This window comes from Chiroxiphia lanceolata, chromosome 28 (genome assembly GCF_009829145.1).
Source record: "Chiroxiphia lanceolata isolate bChiLan1 chromosome 28, bChiLan1.pri, whole genome shotgun sequence".
NCBI lineage: Eukaryota > Metazoa > Chordata > Aves > Passeriformes > Pipridae > Chiroxiphia > Chiroxiphia lanceolata.
Window position 1 is genome coordinate 3,283,448 of NC_045664.1, and position 13,446 is coordinate 3,296,893.

Consider the following 13,446-nt stretch of genomic DNA (forward strand, 5'->3'; position numbering starts at 1 on the left):
AATAATTTCCTGACCCATATCTCAGTTTGCCCAACTGTGAAAGGCTTTTCAGTGGCTTTTAGAACTGTTTGGAGGGGATACAAATGGAATATATATGTATATATTATATATATTCAAACAATCTCCTCCCAAATGAATTGAAGCGATATGGGGACAAATGCAATATATATATTTTATGTATATGTTTAAATAATCTCCTCCCAAATGAATTGAAGTGATATTAGGACAAATGCAATATATATATTTTATGTATATGTTTAAATAATCTCCTCCCAAATGAAGTGATATTGGCAGTGCTCTGCTTCCTTGGCCTTCACATCATTGAGTAACCAAATTAATCTTGCACTTGGTACCTCTGAAAGCTTTATTTTAACTCCCAAAGATTGGGAGCCTCGTGGAAGGTGGGAGAACCGAACAGGAGGGGGTTTGCAGTGGGGTTTTCAATGATGGCTTTGCCAAAGAAAAGTGTGAAAGATTTTAAGTGCAGGGCAATATCTCATTTTCTCTCATCTCACCCCCCCTTCACTGTAGGGACAAATCCTGGAGGAACATCTTTCCCCCAGCCCTGAGCCTCGTCCACAGCACAACAGCAGCTGGAAAGACAGGATTCCTGCAGTCCTGCACTGCTTAGTCAGGAGAGGGAACACCCTGGGATTGCTGGGAGAGGAGCCTGGCTCCTGCTCCAGCCCTGCTTTGACACCTCTGGATCTGTGTCTGGATCTGGGAGGATCCTTCTCCCCAGGGGAAGCTGCTCTGTGCAGGCTCTTGGGTTTTCTTCTCTTCTCCCCACCTCTGAGAGCTCCAGGCTCAGGCAGACCTGAGGAGGGGGATGATGCCAGTGGAAACCACCCATTCCTGGTGTGGGTTTTCTGGGAATGGAGGGTTTGTGCAGGCAGGGACAGCTCAGAGTCACCTTGCTCTGTGCATGGGTTTGAAAAGGAAATATTCCAGGAGCCTCCTGCCCCTCAGGAACATCCTGACCTGTCAGGATCCTGACCTTCAGGGACATCACCCAGGAGCTGATGCCTGGCTCTGGCAGCACTTTCCCGTGGATTTTTATCCCAGCCTTTTATCCTGCTGCCTCTCACACTCTGTCTCCCTGAGCAGGGGAAAGATGATCTTTGTAATGACTCTGCCGTAGATCTTTATTAGGGAGAAAAGCCAGAGTTCATCTTGTGTGAGATGCTGTGAAATTGCTGCTCCTGTGAGTTTTCCTTCCAAAGCACCCCCTGGGGATCCCTCTGCACCTTGTCTATTGGCAAACCCATTTTGTGCCAATCCTCAGGAGATCTCCGGGTGGAAGTGGCTCATATGGCCTCTGTGGGAAGGGCTTTTTCTCTGCCTCCAGCCTTGAGATAAAATATCCCTGTTTGGAGTTCATCCCATTTCTCTTTTGCTGTTGTTTTGGAAACCTCTGGCTCCCCCAAGTAACCACTGCAAAGTGACTGCAGGAGCCAAGGGGACTGGAGGGGCTCCAGGAGAGCCAGAGAGGGGCTTGGGACAAGGGATGGAGGGACAGGACATGGGAGTGGCTTCCCACTGCCAGAGGGCAGGGATAGATGGGATATGGGGAGAAATTCCCCCCTGTGAGGGTGGGGAGGCCCTGGCACAGGTTGCCCAGAGAAAGCTGAGGCTGCCCCATCCCTGGAAGTGTCCAAGGCCAGGCTGGACAGGGCTTGGAGCAACCTGGCTAGGGGAAGAGTGTCCCTGCCCATGGCAGGGGGTGGAATGAGATGAGCTTTCCAGTCCAAACCATTCCATGATGGTTTGCCAAGGTGAGAGTCCACATCTCCAGCTCTCCTGGTGTCCAAGCCCTTGTGTCTGTCCCGACCTTTGCCTGCTGCCTCTTGCTAAACTTCCAGCCACACACTCAGTTTCCAAGGGAGCTCCTGCTTTTCTCAGAAATCCACCTTCCACGGCAGAGTTTTGGGGCAGTTTGTGCTGATTACCAGCCCTGCTGGGTCTGGGCACCCCAGCTCATCAACCCCCCTGTGTCCTGGGCCACTGTGAGGATGCAAACCCCACTCTGGCTCTCCTGACTCATGTGAACCAGCACCCCTGACCTCCGATGGGAAAGGCATTACTCACGTGAGCCTGTTGCAGGGATCAGGGCTCTAATTACGGGCTGCAGCGTGGGAACCAGAGCCATTAGCCCCTAAACCCCTCCAGATCATTCCCAATCCATTAATGTTTCCAATTAGTTGGAGCCTGGTGCCTCTCTCTCCGGGATGACAGCGCTGCTGGTCCTCACTCGTGTTCGCTCTGCGTGCCGGCGCCTCATTATATAATGATCCAGTCTGTGGTGTAATCCCTGCTCCCAACTGGCTGGGGATTTCTGCATGTGCCTCATCCACAACTGATTAGGCAATGGAGGAGACTGGCAAATGAATGTTTGGGTCACATCCTTCCTAATCAGCTTGGGAGCCTCCAGTGCAGGGAGTGTGTGTGTGTGTGTGGGGGGGGGGTTGGGCAGGGGAGGACCCCGGAGCTGTTGGGGCCGTTGGGGACCGTTGGGGGGTTGAAACCCGTTGGCAGCTCTCGAGCACCGAGCTGCCCCTTCCCTGGGGTTTTGCTTTCAGTTCCCAGTCCCTTCTTTCCCTTCCTTCCAAGGAAACCATCTCCACGGCAACCTCAAACCTCCGGGCTTTGCCTGGGAGCTGCTCAGCCATCCCCGGGACCCCGGTAAGTGGCTCGGGCAGGGCCGGTCCTGGTGGCCCTGTTGGCTCCTGGGTCCAGCAGGCTGCTGTGGCCTGGGGAGGCGAGGGCTGGAGCTGGACTTGGCAGGGGGGTGGGAGAATAAAACCCCTGCGTCTCCTCGTCCTCAAGGCTTTGTATGGCTTTAACCTGGGTGTCCATGGCTGTCCTGGTGTGGGAAGAGCTCTGCCCTGGCGCTGGAGGGGGTGGATGGGTTCGGGGTGAACCCTGGGGCTGTTCCCCTGCAGAGACCCTGCCTGGGGCCGGGGATGTGTCAGGGTGTGGTGGCTGGTTGTGTGTCCTTTGGTGACGGTCTTGGATAGACCGTGAGCGAGCCTGATCCCCGGTTTTCCATCTTTTCCATCGTGTTAGGGAGAGCAGCAGGGCCAGCAGCTGGAGACGGGGACTCTGTCCCCTCTTGGAGCTGCCTGAGCCGTGTGGTGTCACAGGGATCACCGTGGTGCTGAGCCTTGTGCCACCACATGGGCACATCCCCCGTGCCACGTGGAGGGTGACGATGCACCAGCCTGGTGGCAAATGGTCCTCTGAGATGGGGGGGGTCTTGCTGGGGGTGTTTGCTGGCAGGGTAACTGGGATAAAAGTTGTGGAACCCGGAGAGCAAAGTGATGTGCAAGGGCTTTTCCTGGAGCTGGTTTTGGGGCTGGGAGCTGAACTGGAGTGTGGTGGGGGCTGACCCTGCCTGTCCCTCTGTCCCCCAGGGCAGGATGAGGCTCCTGAGCGCTGTGTTGGTGGCTCTCAGCCTGTTCCTCACCGGTGTCCGAGGGAACCACACTTCCCGAACCTGCATCTTCCAGACACTCAGCGACTCGGACAAGGAGTTCTGCAGGTGAGTGATGCTCTGTCTCCTTCCTCACTGCACCAGCCCTGGACATCCCACCACGGGCTGCCCTCAGCGTCCAAGGTGTCACCTCCTGGGACAGGAATTCCAGTATCCCCTTTGCCAGCACTATAAATCCTACCTATTTTCCTCCTTTTACCAGGAATCCGGGCTGTTTCTGGCCACCTTGAAGTTATTCCCTGGCCTGTCGTGTGGGGGCTTTAAAAGTGATTTTTACAGCATCAGGGATGACAGGATGCTGTGGAAAAGATGACTTTTCCATAGAATCCTGGGATGGTTTGGTCAGAAGGGACCTTAAGGATCATCCTGTTCCACCCCCTGCCGCGGGCAGGGACACCTTCTGCTAGCCCAGGTTGCTCCAAGCCCTGTCCAGCCAGGCCTTGGACACTTCCAGGGATGGGGTATCCTCTGGGAAATCCATTCAGGCCCTCGCCACCCTCACAGGGAGGAAGTTCCTCCCAGTATCTGATATGAAAGTTTAAATTCCTGCTGCTGCCCGGGAGCAGGAGCAGGGCTCCATTCTGTGCTTGCTGCACCCCCTTTGGATCCCCCTTTGGATCCCCCCTTTGGATCCCCCCCTTTGGATCCCCCCCTTTGGATCCCCCCCTTTGGATCCCCCCTTGGATCGCCCCCTTTGGATCCCCCCTTTGGATCCCCCCTTTGGATCCCCCCCTTTGGATCCCCCCTTTGGATCGCCCCTTTGGATCGCCCCCTTGGATCGCCCCCTTTGGATCGCCCCCTTTGGATCGCCCCCTTGGATCGCCCCCTTTGGATCCCCCCCTTGGGATCCCCCCCTTGAGATCCCCCCTTTGGATCCCCCTTGAGATCCCCCTTGAGATCCCCCCTTGAGATCCCCCTTGAGATCCCCCTTTGGGATCCCCCCTTTGGATCCCCCCTTGGGATCCCCCTTGGGATCCCCCCTTTGGGTTTCCCCCCCTTTGGATCCCCCCTTTGGATCCCCCCTTTGGATCCCCCCTTTGGATCCCCCCTTTGGATCCCCCCTTGAGATCCCCCCTTGAGATCCCCCCTTGAGATCCCCCCTTGAGATCCCCCCTTTGGATCCCCCCTTTTGGATCCCCCCTTTGGATCCCCCCTTTGATCCCCCTTTGGATCCCCCTTGAGATCCCCCCTTGAGATCCCCCTTTGGATCCCCCCTTTGGATCCCCCTTTGGATCCCCCCTTGGGATCCCCCCTTGAGATCCCCCCTTGGGATCCCCCCTTCCAACCCCATCCCGAGCCTGGCTGGGACGTGGCGCCCATTCCCACCTCCAGCACCGTGTGATCCCACCTTGCCCTCTCTTCCCTCTTTTCCAGAGGGGATTTGGAAGTGATCTACCCCGACGTGGGGGACGTGTCCTGCTCCTACGTGCCCAAGTGCCACGGCTACCGGCGGCGGCTCAGCCGGGAATGGGGCAGCCCCCACATCCGCTACTCCTGGGCTGAGAAGGTGAGTCCTGCTCCGACCTCCACGTCCAAGGAATTCACTGGGGTCGGGGTGGCTTCTCTCAACCTTTTCTCCCATTCCTTCAGAGCTTTTGTGCAAGTCTGAGCCTGGACAAACTTTTTTTTCCCCCGACATCCTGGCCATTTATTATTAGTTTTTTTTCCTACATGGTGGCCCTTAAATCATCTTTTCCTGCAATCACACTTTTGGTTTCACTACCTTGAGGCAACTTTTAAATATTTTTTTTGCTGCGCTGTCCATTTCCTAAATATTTTGGCTACATTGCAACCATTTTAACAAATATTTCTGCCACACTGTAGCCATTTAATAAATATTTTCGCCATATTCCAGATATTCAATTAAAAATATCCTCTGCATTATAAACGTTATTTTGCCTACCTTGTAGCCACTTATAATACTCCCTACATTTTGACCACTTAATCATTTAAATTTTTACCATATTATGCCCTTCTAAAAGTATTAATTATTTTTTTTTACATTGTGACCATTTTATTAAGTGACCAGAATGTAGCAAAGAAATTAAATACGTTTTTTTTTTTTTTTTTGCTATACTGTGACCACTTAATGATATAAAATTTTGCTATATTTGGCCACTTAATGATTTAATTTTTTTGCTGTGTTGTGGCCACCTAATGAATTTAATTTTTGCTGTAGTGTGGCTATTTTTTAAATAATTAATTAAATGGCCACAACATCAGGGAAAATATGAACTAAGTGGCGACAATGTAGGAAAAAAATTTAAATAATTTTCTTGCTGCGTTGTGGCCACTGTAAATTTTTAATTTTTTTACTACTTGAATGTTTTTTCCTCTGTTGTGGCCATTTAATTTTTGGTGTATTCTGGACACTTTTATTTTTTATTTTTTCCCTCCGCTGTGACCGTTTTAATTTAATTTCTTTACCACCACAAAAAAATGTATTTTTTTTTTTTTTTTTAAATTTGCGCTGTAAATATAATTTTAAAGATTTTTTTTTTTTTTTTTGGTCGATATTTTTAAAGACCATCCCAGGCTCTGGCTTTGCTATCTGGGATTTGATATTTCCAACCGGTGCTGCTGCGGGATCCCGATGGAATTCGGGATGAGGAGTCGGGGGTGGGGGGGGTCCCGGTGCTGCAGTTCCACCCTGATGCCACCAGGTGGTAGCGTTGAACTTCCCGAGCTCCAGCGCCGCCGGGACTGGGAGCAACTGGGAAAACTGGGAGCAACTGGGAAAACTGGGAGCAACTGGGAAAACTGGGAGCAACTGGGAAAACTGGGAGCACTGGGGGGCTTCTGGGCGTGCCCCGGGCAGGGGAGCAGGAGAACAAGTGGGGGCTGTTCAGGGAGGGAATCCTGCCCGCCGTGCCCAGCTGGGTGTCCAAGGATGTGGTGGCATCGACTCTCAGCGTTCCCAAATCCCTGTGAAATCCTTGCTGGCACCCCAAGAACTCCCAAATCCCAATAATTGCCATGTTTCCCATCGCTGGCTCCAGCCCTGGTGGTTTCAGGCACAGCTCGATAAGGGAAAACTCACTTCTCCCTGTGCCTTGGGGCGTTAACAATCCGTTTTTCCGGCTCTTCCTCGCCGTCTGGGAAGTCTCTTCCCCCCCTGGATCACATGGTTTGAAGTAGAACTTTTCCTTAAAGATGTCTGATCCTTCCAAAATAACCCTCCTTCCTGGCAGAGGCTGCTGCACACGGGATCATCCGTCGGCCCCGCGGCGCTTTCCAGGAGTTTGAAGTTTCCCAGGGATGTGGGCAGTTGTTTTGCTTTATATTTTAGTCCTGGAAAGCAAAGCCGGGCAGGGAGAAGGGAAGGGACTGGCTGGTGGATGTGTCTCCGTTGGGTGAACGGTGCTGCTGGGCTGGGGGAGGATTTCAGGGATGAGAGCCAGACCCTTCCCCGCTGTGCTGGGGGGATGCTGGCTCTGCATCCCTGAGCCTAAAAACGAGGGCAGGGGAGTGAACATCCCCAGCTGGGGTTTGGGAGCCGGGTGTGTGTCACCAGCACCCGTTTATTTTGGGATGAGATGCCAGCTGTGGCCCAGGGAGGGGGCAGATCCCTGGGGAGCCCCTCCCAGGGGGGCCAGTGGCTCCCGCTGGCATCAGGGCTGGCTCTGCTGATGGATTTGGCACCGTTTCCTTCCAAGACATCTCAGCACATCTTGTGCTCAGGCGGCATCTGAGGACACGGGTCCTGCTGTTTCCCGTGGTTTGTGTTGATTCTTCTCCTCTGGCTCTCCCCAAAAAAAACCCACCACATCCCCAGCTGAACGTTCCAGCTTCATCCAGGGTTAATTTTGGGCAAGGGGCTGGCCGGCCTTAAACCCATCACAGAGAACTGGATCTGAAATGCTTTGTACATTTCTTTATAGGAATATTTCATTCTCTTACTCCTGAACCCGTAAGGATGCTTCAGGATAATATTATTCCCTCAAAAAAAAAAAATAATCACCCTAAATCGAGTGGGAACAAGAGCTGCGTCACAGGGCTGAGGTGTGTGAGTTGTTTTCGTGGCTTGTGATGGGATTTTCGAAGCCCAGGAAACTTGATTATCCTTTATTTTATTCCCTAAGTGAGAAGGGGAAACCTCACTTCCCCAAAGTTGTCTCTTGTCTTTCACATGATGCTCCTGGGCACACGAGAGGCTCAGTGATCCCTGGCTGGGGTGCTGAGGGCTGGGTGAAGGGCTGGAGATGCTTTTTATTTTCCACCCGAATCAGCGGCAGAAAAACTCAGGGTTTGAGGATGCAAACTTGTGTAGGAAGTGTCGGCTCTCTGTGGAACACTTTGTCTCTTCAAGAAAAACAACCACCGAAAAAGCCAAATGCGGAGTGTTTGTTTTTATCTCTGGAAATATTTATCAGTTTTCCCAGGAGGGAGGGGAGGGGAACGGGATGTTTCCCATCCTTGTCCCAGATACTGGTGGTGGGTTTTGGGAGGGGGGTCAGGTTTGACCCTGCCTGTGCCCAAGGTCTCCCCTCCCAGCCTTTGGTGCTCCTTGATGTTTTTGGGTGAAGGGCCCTAAAGTGAGGTGGCATCTTGCAAAGCTGAGCTCTGGTGGCACCAAAACCCGGCCTGGAGGACTTTAATATGTTGGTTTATGTGTGGTTGGAGTGGTTTTTAATTTTCCATGATGCTTATCCAGTTTGAGCACTGGGCTGTTGAAACCAGCTCTATCAAACATCACTTCTGCTGCCCCAAAGACCCATTTTTGGATTCTTTTGGTGCAGTGAAGGCAGCTGTTGTGTCTGGCTGCATCTCTGAGAACAACACAGTCAGGCAAAGGAATAAGGGGTGCTTTGCCAGGCACAGGAATTTGGTTATGGATGGTTTGGGTACCTTGGAAACCCTTTGACTGCTGGGCACAGCTTGTGCCCACATTTTGGGTGGGTGGGAAGTGCCTGTCTCTCAGCCCTGTGCTGGAGCAGAGCAGCCAGTTGGTCTGTCCTGGTGTGCAGAGGACTGGGAGACGTAGCCATGGGATGCTGGGGATGCTCAGTCCATGTGGGATGCTGGGGATGCTCAGTCCATGTGGGATGCAGCCCTGGGATGCTGGGGATGCTCAGTCCTCACTGTAAGACCCCCTGAACACCAAATAACTTGCTCTGTGCACACCCCACGCACCCTTTGGGTACCGCTGTAAGGTTGTAATACGGAGCAAACCCCAAATATTAAAGCATCCACCGGCACCTTCCCAAAAAACCACCCCAGCAGAGGAGCAGCCGGAGGCCCTTCCCCGGGGCCGACGGAGCGAGGGAGAACATCTGGAAAGAGGGGAAATGCGTCCTCCTTGCCCTGCCACGATATTGCTTGGCTCGACCAAAAAATAAATTGGAAAAGAAAATTGGCCATTGCATCAATTTGGGGGCGAGTTTATAAATCCTGCAGCTAAGCAATCCCCCCCGAAGATGATGTATCGTCGCATTAACCCGAGCGCCGCGTTCCCTGATTCGCTTTTATTGCCGCGGCTGGTGGCAGACAGAAAAACAGATTACACTTGAGATCAAATCGATGGGAACTTTATTTACTGGCCTTTTGGAACACGTATCTCTGGGCTTTATAAAAACATACGGCAGATGCCGTGGATGGGACTTGTCTCCTTGTTAAAAAGCAATTTTACCTGCCGGGAGTTCTCGGGCCGCGGGTTTGTGGAGTTACCTTTTACCTGCTCCTCCAGATTTGTTTTCATCCCAGGGTTTGACAACTTCCTTAGTTAGAGGCCTCGTTGGTTTTCTTTGGGCTGTGCCATCAGTTGTTTGGGATACATGGGAAGGAGTAGGGCTTTTATTCCAGGCAAGAAAAAAGTGCTTTTCTCAGGGTTCTTACCCCAAACTCAACTATTTTAAACTTAAGTTGTTTTTGGAAGAACCCTCTCCTGGCCAAGCCACAATCCATGAGCTACAACTTCTTTCTGCAGCTGTCCAGGTCACTTATTTAAAGCCGTTTCCACGGTGGAATGAACTGGAGCTGAAAAGGCAGCTGGAAAAGCCCCCGACTGTGTGATCCGTGGGATGATCCCCTCGGGGGTTCATGCAGCAGCTCTCTGTGCCCAAACCTGTGACCAGCACCCAGGGGTGCTGCCCTGGGGCTGGAGATGTCCTGCCATGGCACTGGGGATCCCAGCCATACCCAGGGAGGGAAGGGCAGGGCAATGAGCCTCTCCCAGGAGTTTGGGTTGTGCCTGGAGTCCACAGCAAAGTGCACTTGGTTATAGCCCAGCCTTGTCCCCAGTTCTCCTCTTTTTTTTTGTGAGCACTTGGTGGCCAAGTTGGGGACAGTCCTGATTTATAAAGGGTTCTGTGCTCTAGGGGCTGGGGCCCATTATTTGGAAAAATCATTTGTATGAGCAAATCCATTAACTTTTAACAAAGGGAGGAGAAGGTCTGTTCAGTCTCCTGTGCTCCAGTTGTGTCAGGAGGGGATTTGCAGCTGGCTGAGAGGAGCCTTTTCCGTGGCACTCAGGTTCAATTCGAGGCTCATTAAAGAAGATGGTTTTAAGCAGAAGATTCCTGACAGTTTGTGTATCCTCGTTGGCTCGTGGAACCGTCTGGAGTTACGGAGCCACCAGAGTGTTTTTTCTCTCTCAGCCCTGTCTGGGCTCCTTAGAAACAATGGCCCAACATTCCTTCCCGATGCTGTCAGCCCCATATTATGGGGATTAGCCCAAGCCCCTGGTGATGAACCCCTCCCTTTGGCCTTGCTGGTTTGGGTTCCCATGCCCTGGGACCCTGCTGTGGCATTCCAGCATCATTCCAGCATCCCAGCCCAGCGGCTCCCGGCGCCTGGGCCCTGCTCTGCAGCCAGGGGATGGTGGTGTGAGGGCTGTGAGCTACCAAAGTGTCTCTTTGAGGGCTGCAGTGTGGGGTGGTACAGCCACAAACTGTGTGTGCTGCGGGGTCTCTGTGCTGCTCCAGCCCTGTCCTCTGCTGACCCGCCCGCTGCGAGCGCTGCTGCTTTTTGGGGGCTCACCTTGGGATGTGATCCCTGAGCAGGGCACTGCTTTGATTTCCAAGCCTTTTGAGGAGCTTTTCCCTTGATGTAAAAGCGCTGGAGTGCTTTAACAACACAGCACAGGGTGTTATTCCCCACCGGGCCCTTTCCCCACCGGAGGGGACCTTTGGGACAGCTGGTGTCACACGCCGTGAGAGCCTCTTTCCATGAGCAATCTTGGCAGGAATGTCACTTCCCATTTGCCTCATTACCTACACGTTTGCTGGACCTCCAACCACCCCGGACAAATAAAATGTTCCCCTTCAGGCCAGGAGGGTGGGAAGAACCCACAGGTCACCCGGTCTCGTTGCTGTGTGTCGGCATCTCCGGCGTGTGGGACACACTTGTGACTGTTCCAGCAGCAAAATGTTTGAAGCAGCCGCTGATTTTCTCTTTGATCCCTGTAAACACTATACAGTAATCAAAGTTTAAGCTGCTTTGGGTGAAATAATTGCTTAACAATCATATAAGACAAAGTGATTCAACAAATGACAATTAGGACTTGTGATCTACGGAACAGATGCATTCAGTGTAGCATATTATAATGTGCTAATACGAGATTGACAGCACAATAATAGGAGAGAACAGCCACTCAGCCTATAATTCCAAACCAAATGTGAGGCTGTCCACAGAGCTCAAATCCGAACAGGCTGTAAAATTAGAGGTAAGAAGGCACAAGTTTCACAAAGACTCATTAGCAGGTTGGCTGTGAATTTCCAAGGAAGGAAGGGAGGGAGGGAGGGGAGGAAAAAAAAAAAATTCCTGCTGGAGGATTCACTCGTGATTGCAACCTCCGCCTGTCTATATGTTGGGAAGTGAGTAACCTATATCTCGCTGGTCTCGAGCAGGCTGGAGCTGCTGCTGTTCCCTGTTGGCAGCCAGGTTTTGGAGCAGAGGGTGGCTCCTGTGCCGGATCCCGCTGCCGGGGGCCGGGATGCATCAGACAGAGTTACTGCACAGCTCGGATACATGAACCAGACAACGGTGTGAAGGACCAAATGAAATCAAGACTGATATGAGCACGGAGCTCCAAGGGGCATTCCCCGTGGGAATTGGGCGCTGCCCAAGCCCTAAATGATACTGATGGGTGACAGGGGCACCCTTTAGCCCTGTCCATGGCGATTAAGGCAGCTGGGTTGGGCTTGCTCTTCTCTTTGGGTAAATCAAGAGACGGGGACATGTGCAGGAGTGGAGGTTGTCAATCCCCGGGGCCCTGCGTGAGCGGGGAGCACGTGCAGAGGCAGGAGCTGGGATCTCATCCTCCCCGATCCCCTCCGAGGGCTGGATGTGCCCTGGAATGTGCCGCGCGTTCCGCTCTCTCCTCTCTCTCCTTCCAGAGCTGCTTTGGAGCCAAAGAGATCAAAGGGACTAATATTTTCAGCTCTGGTGACAAAACAGATTTCAGCTCGTCTTGTACTTCACGGGCACCCCGCACGTATTCCACTAACATATAATTTTGCCATATTTTAGTATTAAATAAACATGCCAGAAAAATACACTTTTTTTGTGCGTGGGGGAGGACGAGAAGGTTTGGTAATTAAAACTTCTATCCATCAGCGCTTAACTCCGGCAGATAATTGTGTTGCTCCCGCAGATGTAGGGTTTTTTTGTGTTGAATTATCCCCGTTTTGTGTTAAAATTGGAGCTGGTGCTTGTGTTTGGGTGGAGACGGGATGCGCCATGGGCTGTCCAGGATTCCAGTGGGGATATCCCAGGGAGGGTGTGATCGTGCTCTGGTTGGGAATTTGCTGGGAATTTGGCTTTTTTTCCCCTTGGTTTATTGCATGGGCAAGTCCCTGTGGTTGCAGGGCACCTTTAAACCCACTTTATTTTCACCTGTTAATCCAAAACCTGCCAGGGTGGGCCTGTAATGAAGAAATAGGGATTTTATATTATGTTTTTAATTGCAAAGCCAAACTGTGCTGTAGAAGCAGATGAATCCGTTGAAAATAACCCATTTCTTTCCCCCCCTCCGCCCCATATTTGGCTTTTTTCTGGGATGTTCTGGCTGCCAACCACAGCCTGTGCTGCCCTGTGATGTGGGCACTCGGGGTTTGAGAGCCTTTAGCTGAGGTGCCACTGAAGAAAAGGCTGCAAAGCTCAGCCCTTCCCCTCCTTTAAACTCCCCTCCGTGGTTTATTTTTGAGGAGACCCTGAGGAGGTGCTGCCCCCACAAAACCTGAAGGCAGATGCCAAAGCCTGTCTGGGTTTCAGAGCTTCCACGGGGTGGTCGATGGCAGATCGATGAGCCCCGAGGGGGAATGTCACACTCACTGTGTCTCCTGACATTCCCAGGACCTGCCTGGGCTTCTTCAAAAGGAATTAGTGGCATTTTGGGTGGGCAGGAGGGTTTATGGCAGCAGGCAGGTTCCTCCGGGTGCTCCTGGCGCTTGCGCCTCGAAGATTGAATTTATGGGGTCTGAAATTATGTTTGATGGTTGGGGAGCTGGGCATGGCTGCCCAAAATCTTTCTCATCTTTCCTGGCATCCTCCTGCTCTCCCTGGAATCCTCCCCAGCTCCTCTGCCTGTGCTGGCACTGGGAATGGGTGGGAAATATCCCTCCTGCCTCCCCGACTGCTGCTGCCCCTCATCAGCTGTAACCAGAGGGGGCAAACTGGAGGGACAGGGACACTGTGGAGAGCTGGGAATGTTCCTGGCCCTGCTCCACAGCTCTGGCCTTGGGCTTTGTCTGAGCAGGGAAAGGCTCCAGGACCTCTGGAATAGTGGGTTGAATGTATTGGGGGGGGTGTGTGTGTGTGTCTCTGCTCCATCACCCTTCCCATTCCAGGCAGGTGTCACCCTTCCTGCTCTTCCAGAAGGCTCTGGGTGCAGCCAGGCTCTCCTGGGATGTGCTGAGCTGCTGAGCATGTGGATGGAAATGCTGGGAATTGCTGGGTGCTGGTGGCTTGGGTTTGGGAGGAGGGGGAGAACTAGGAGGGGAAGTGAAGTGTGG

The 13,446-nt window shown here is 52.5% G+C and overlaps 1 protein-coding gene across 1 annotated transcript in view; it reads left to right on the top strand.

Moving 5' to 3' along the window:
* Window positions 1-2,323: 2,323 nt before the first annotated feature.
* PEBP4 (phosphatidylethanolamine binding protein 4) overlaps window positions 2,324-13,446 on the top strand; it is a 75,764-nt gene continuing 64,641 nt past the window's right edge. Inside the window, exons 1-3 of the mRNA XM_032712761.1 lie at window positions 2,324-2,682; window positions 3,414-3,541; window positions 4,868-5,000. Coding sequence (XP_032568652.1) covers window positions 3,420-3,541; window positions 4,868-5,000 — 255 coding nt within the window. The 5' untranslated portion in view covers window positions 2,324-2,682; window positions 3,414-3,419. The remainder of the gene's footprint in view (window positions 2,683-3,413; window positions 3,542-4,867; window positions 5,001-13,446) is intronic.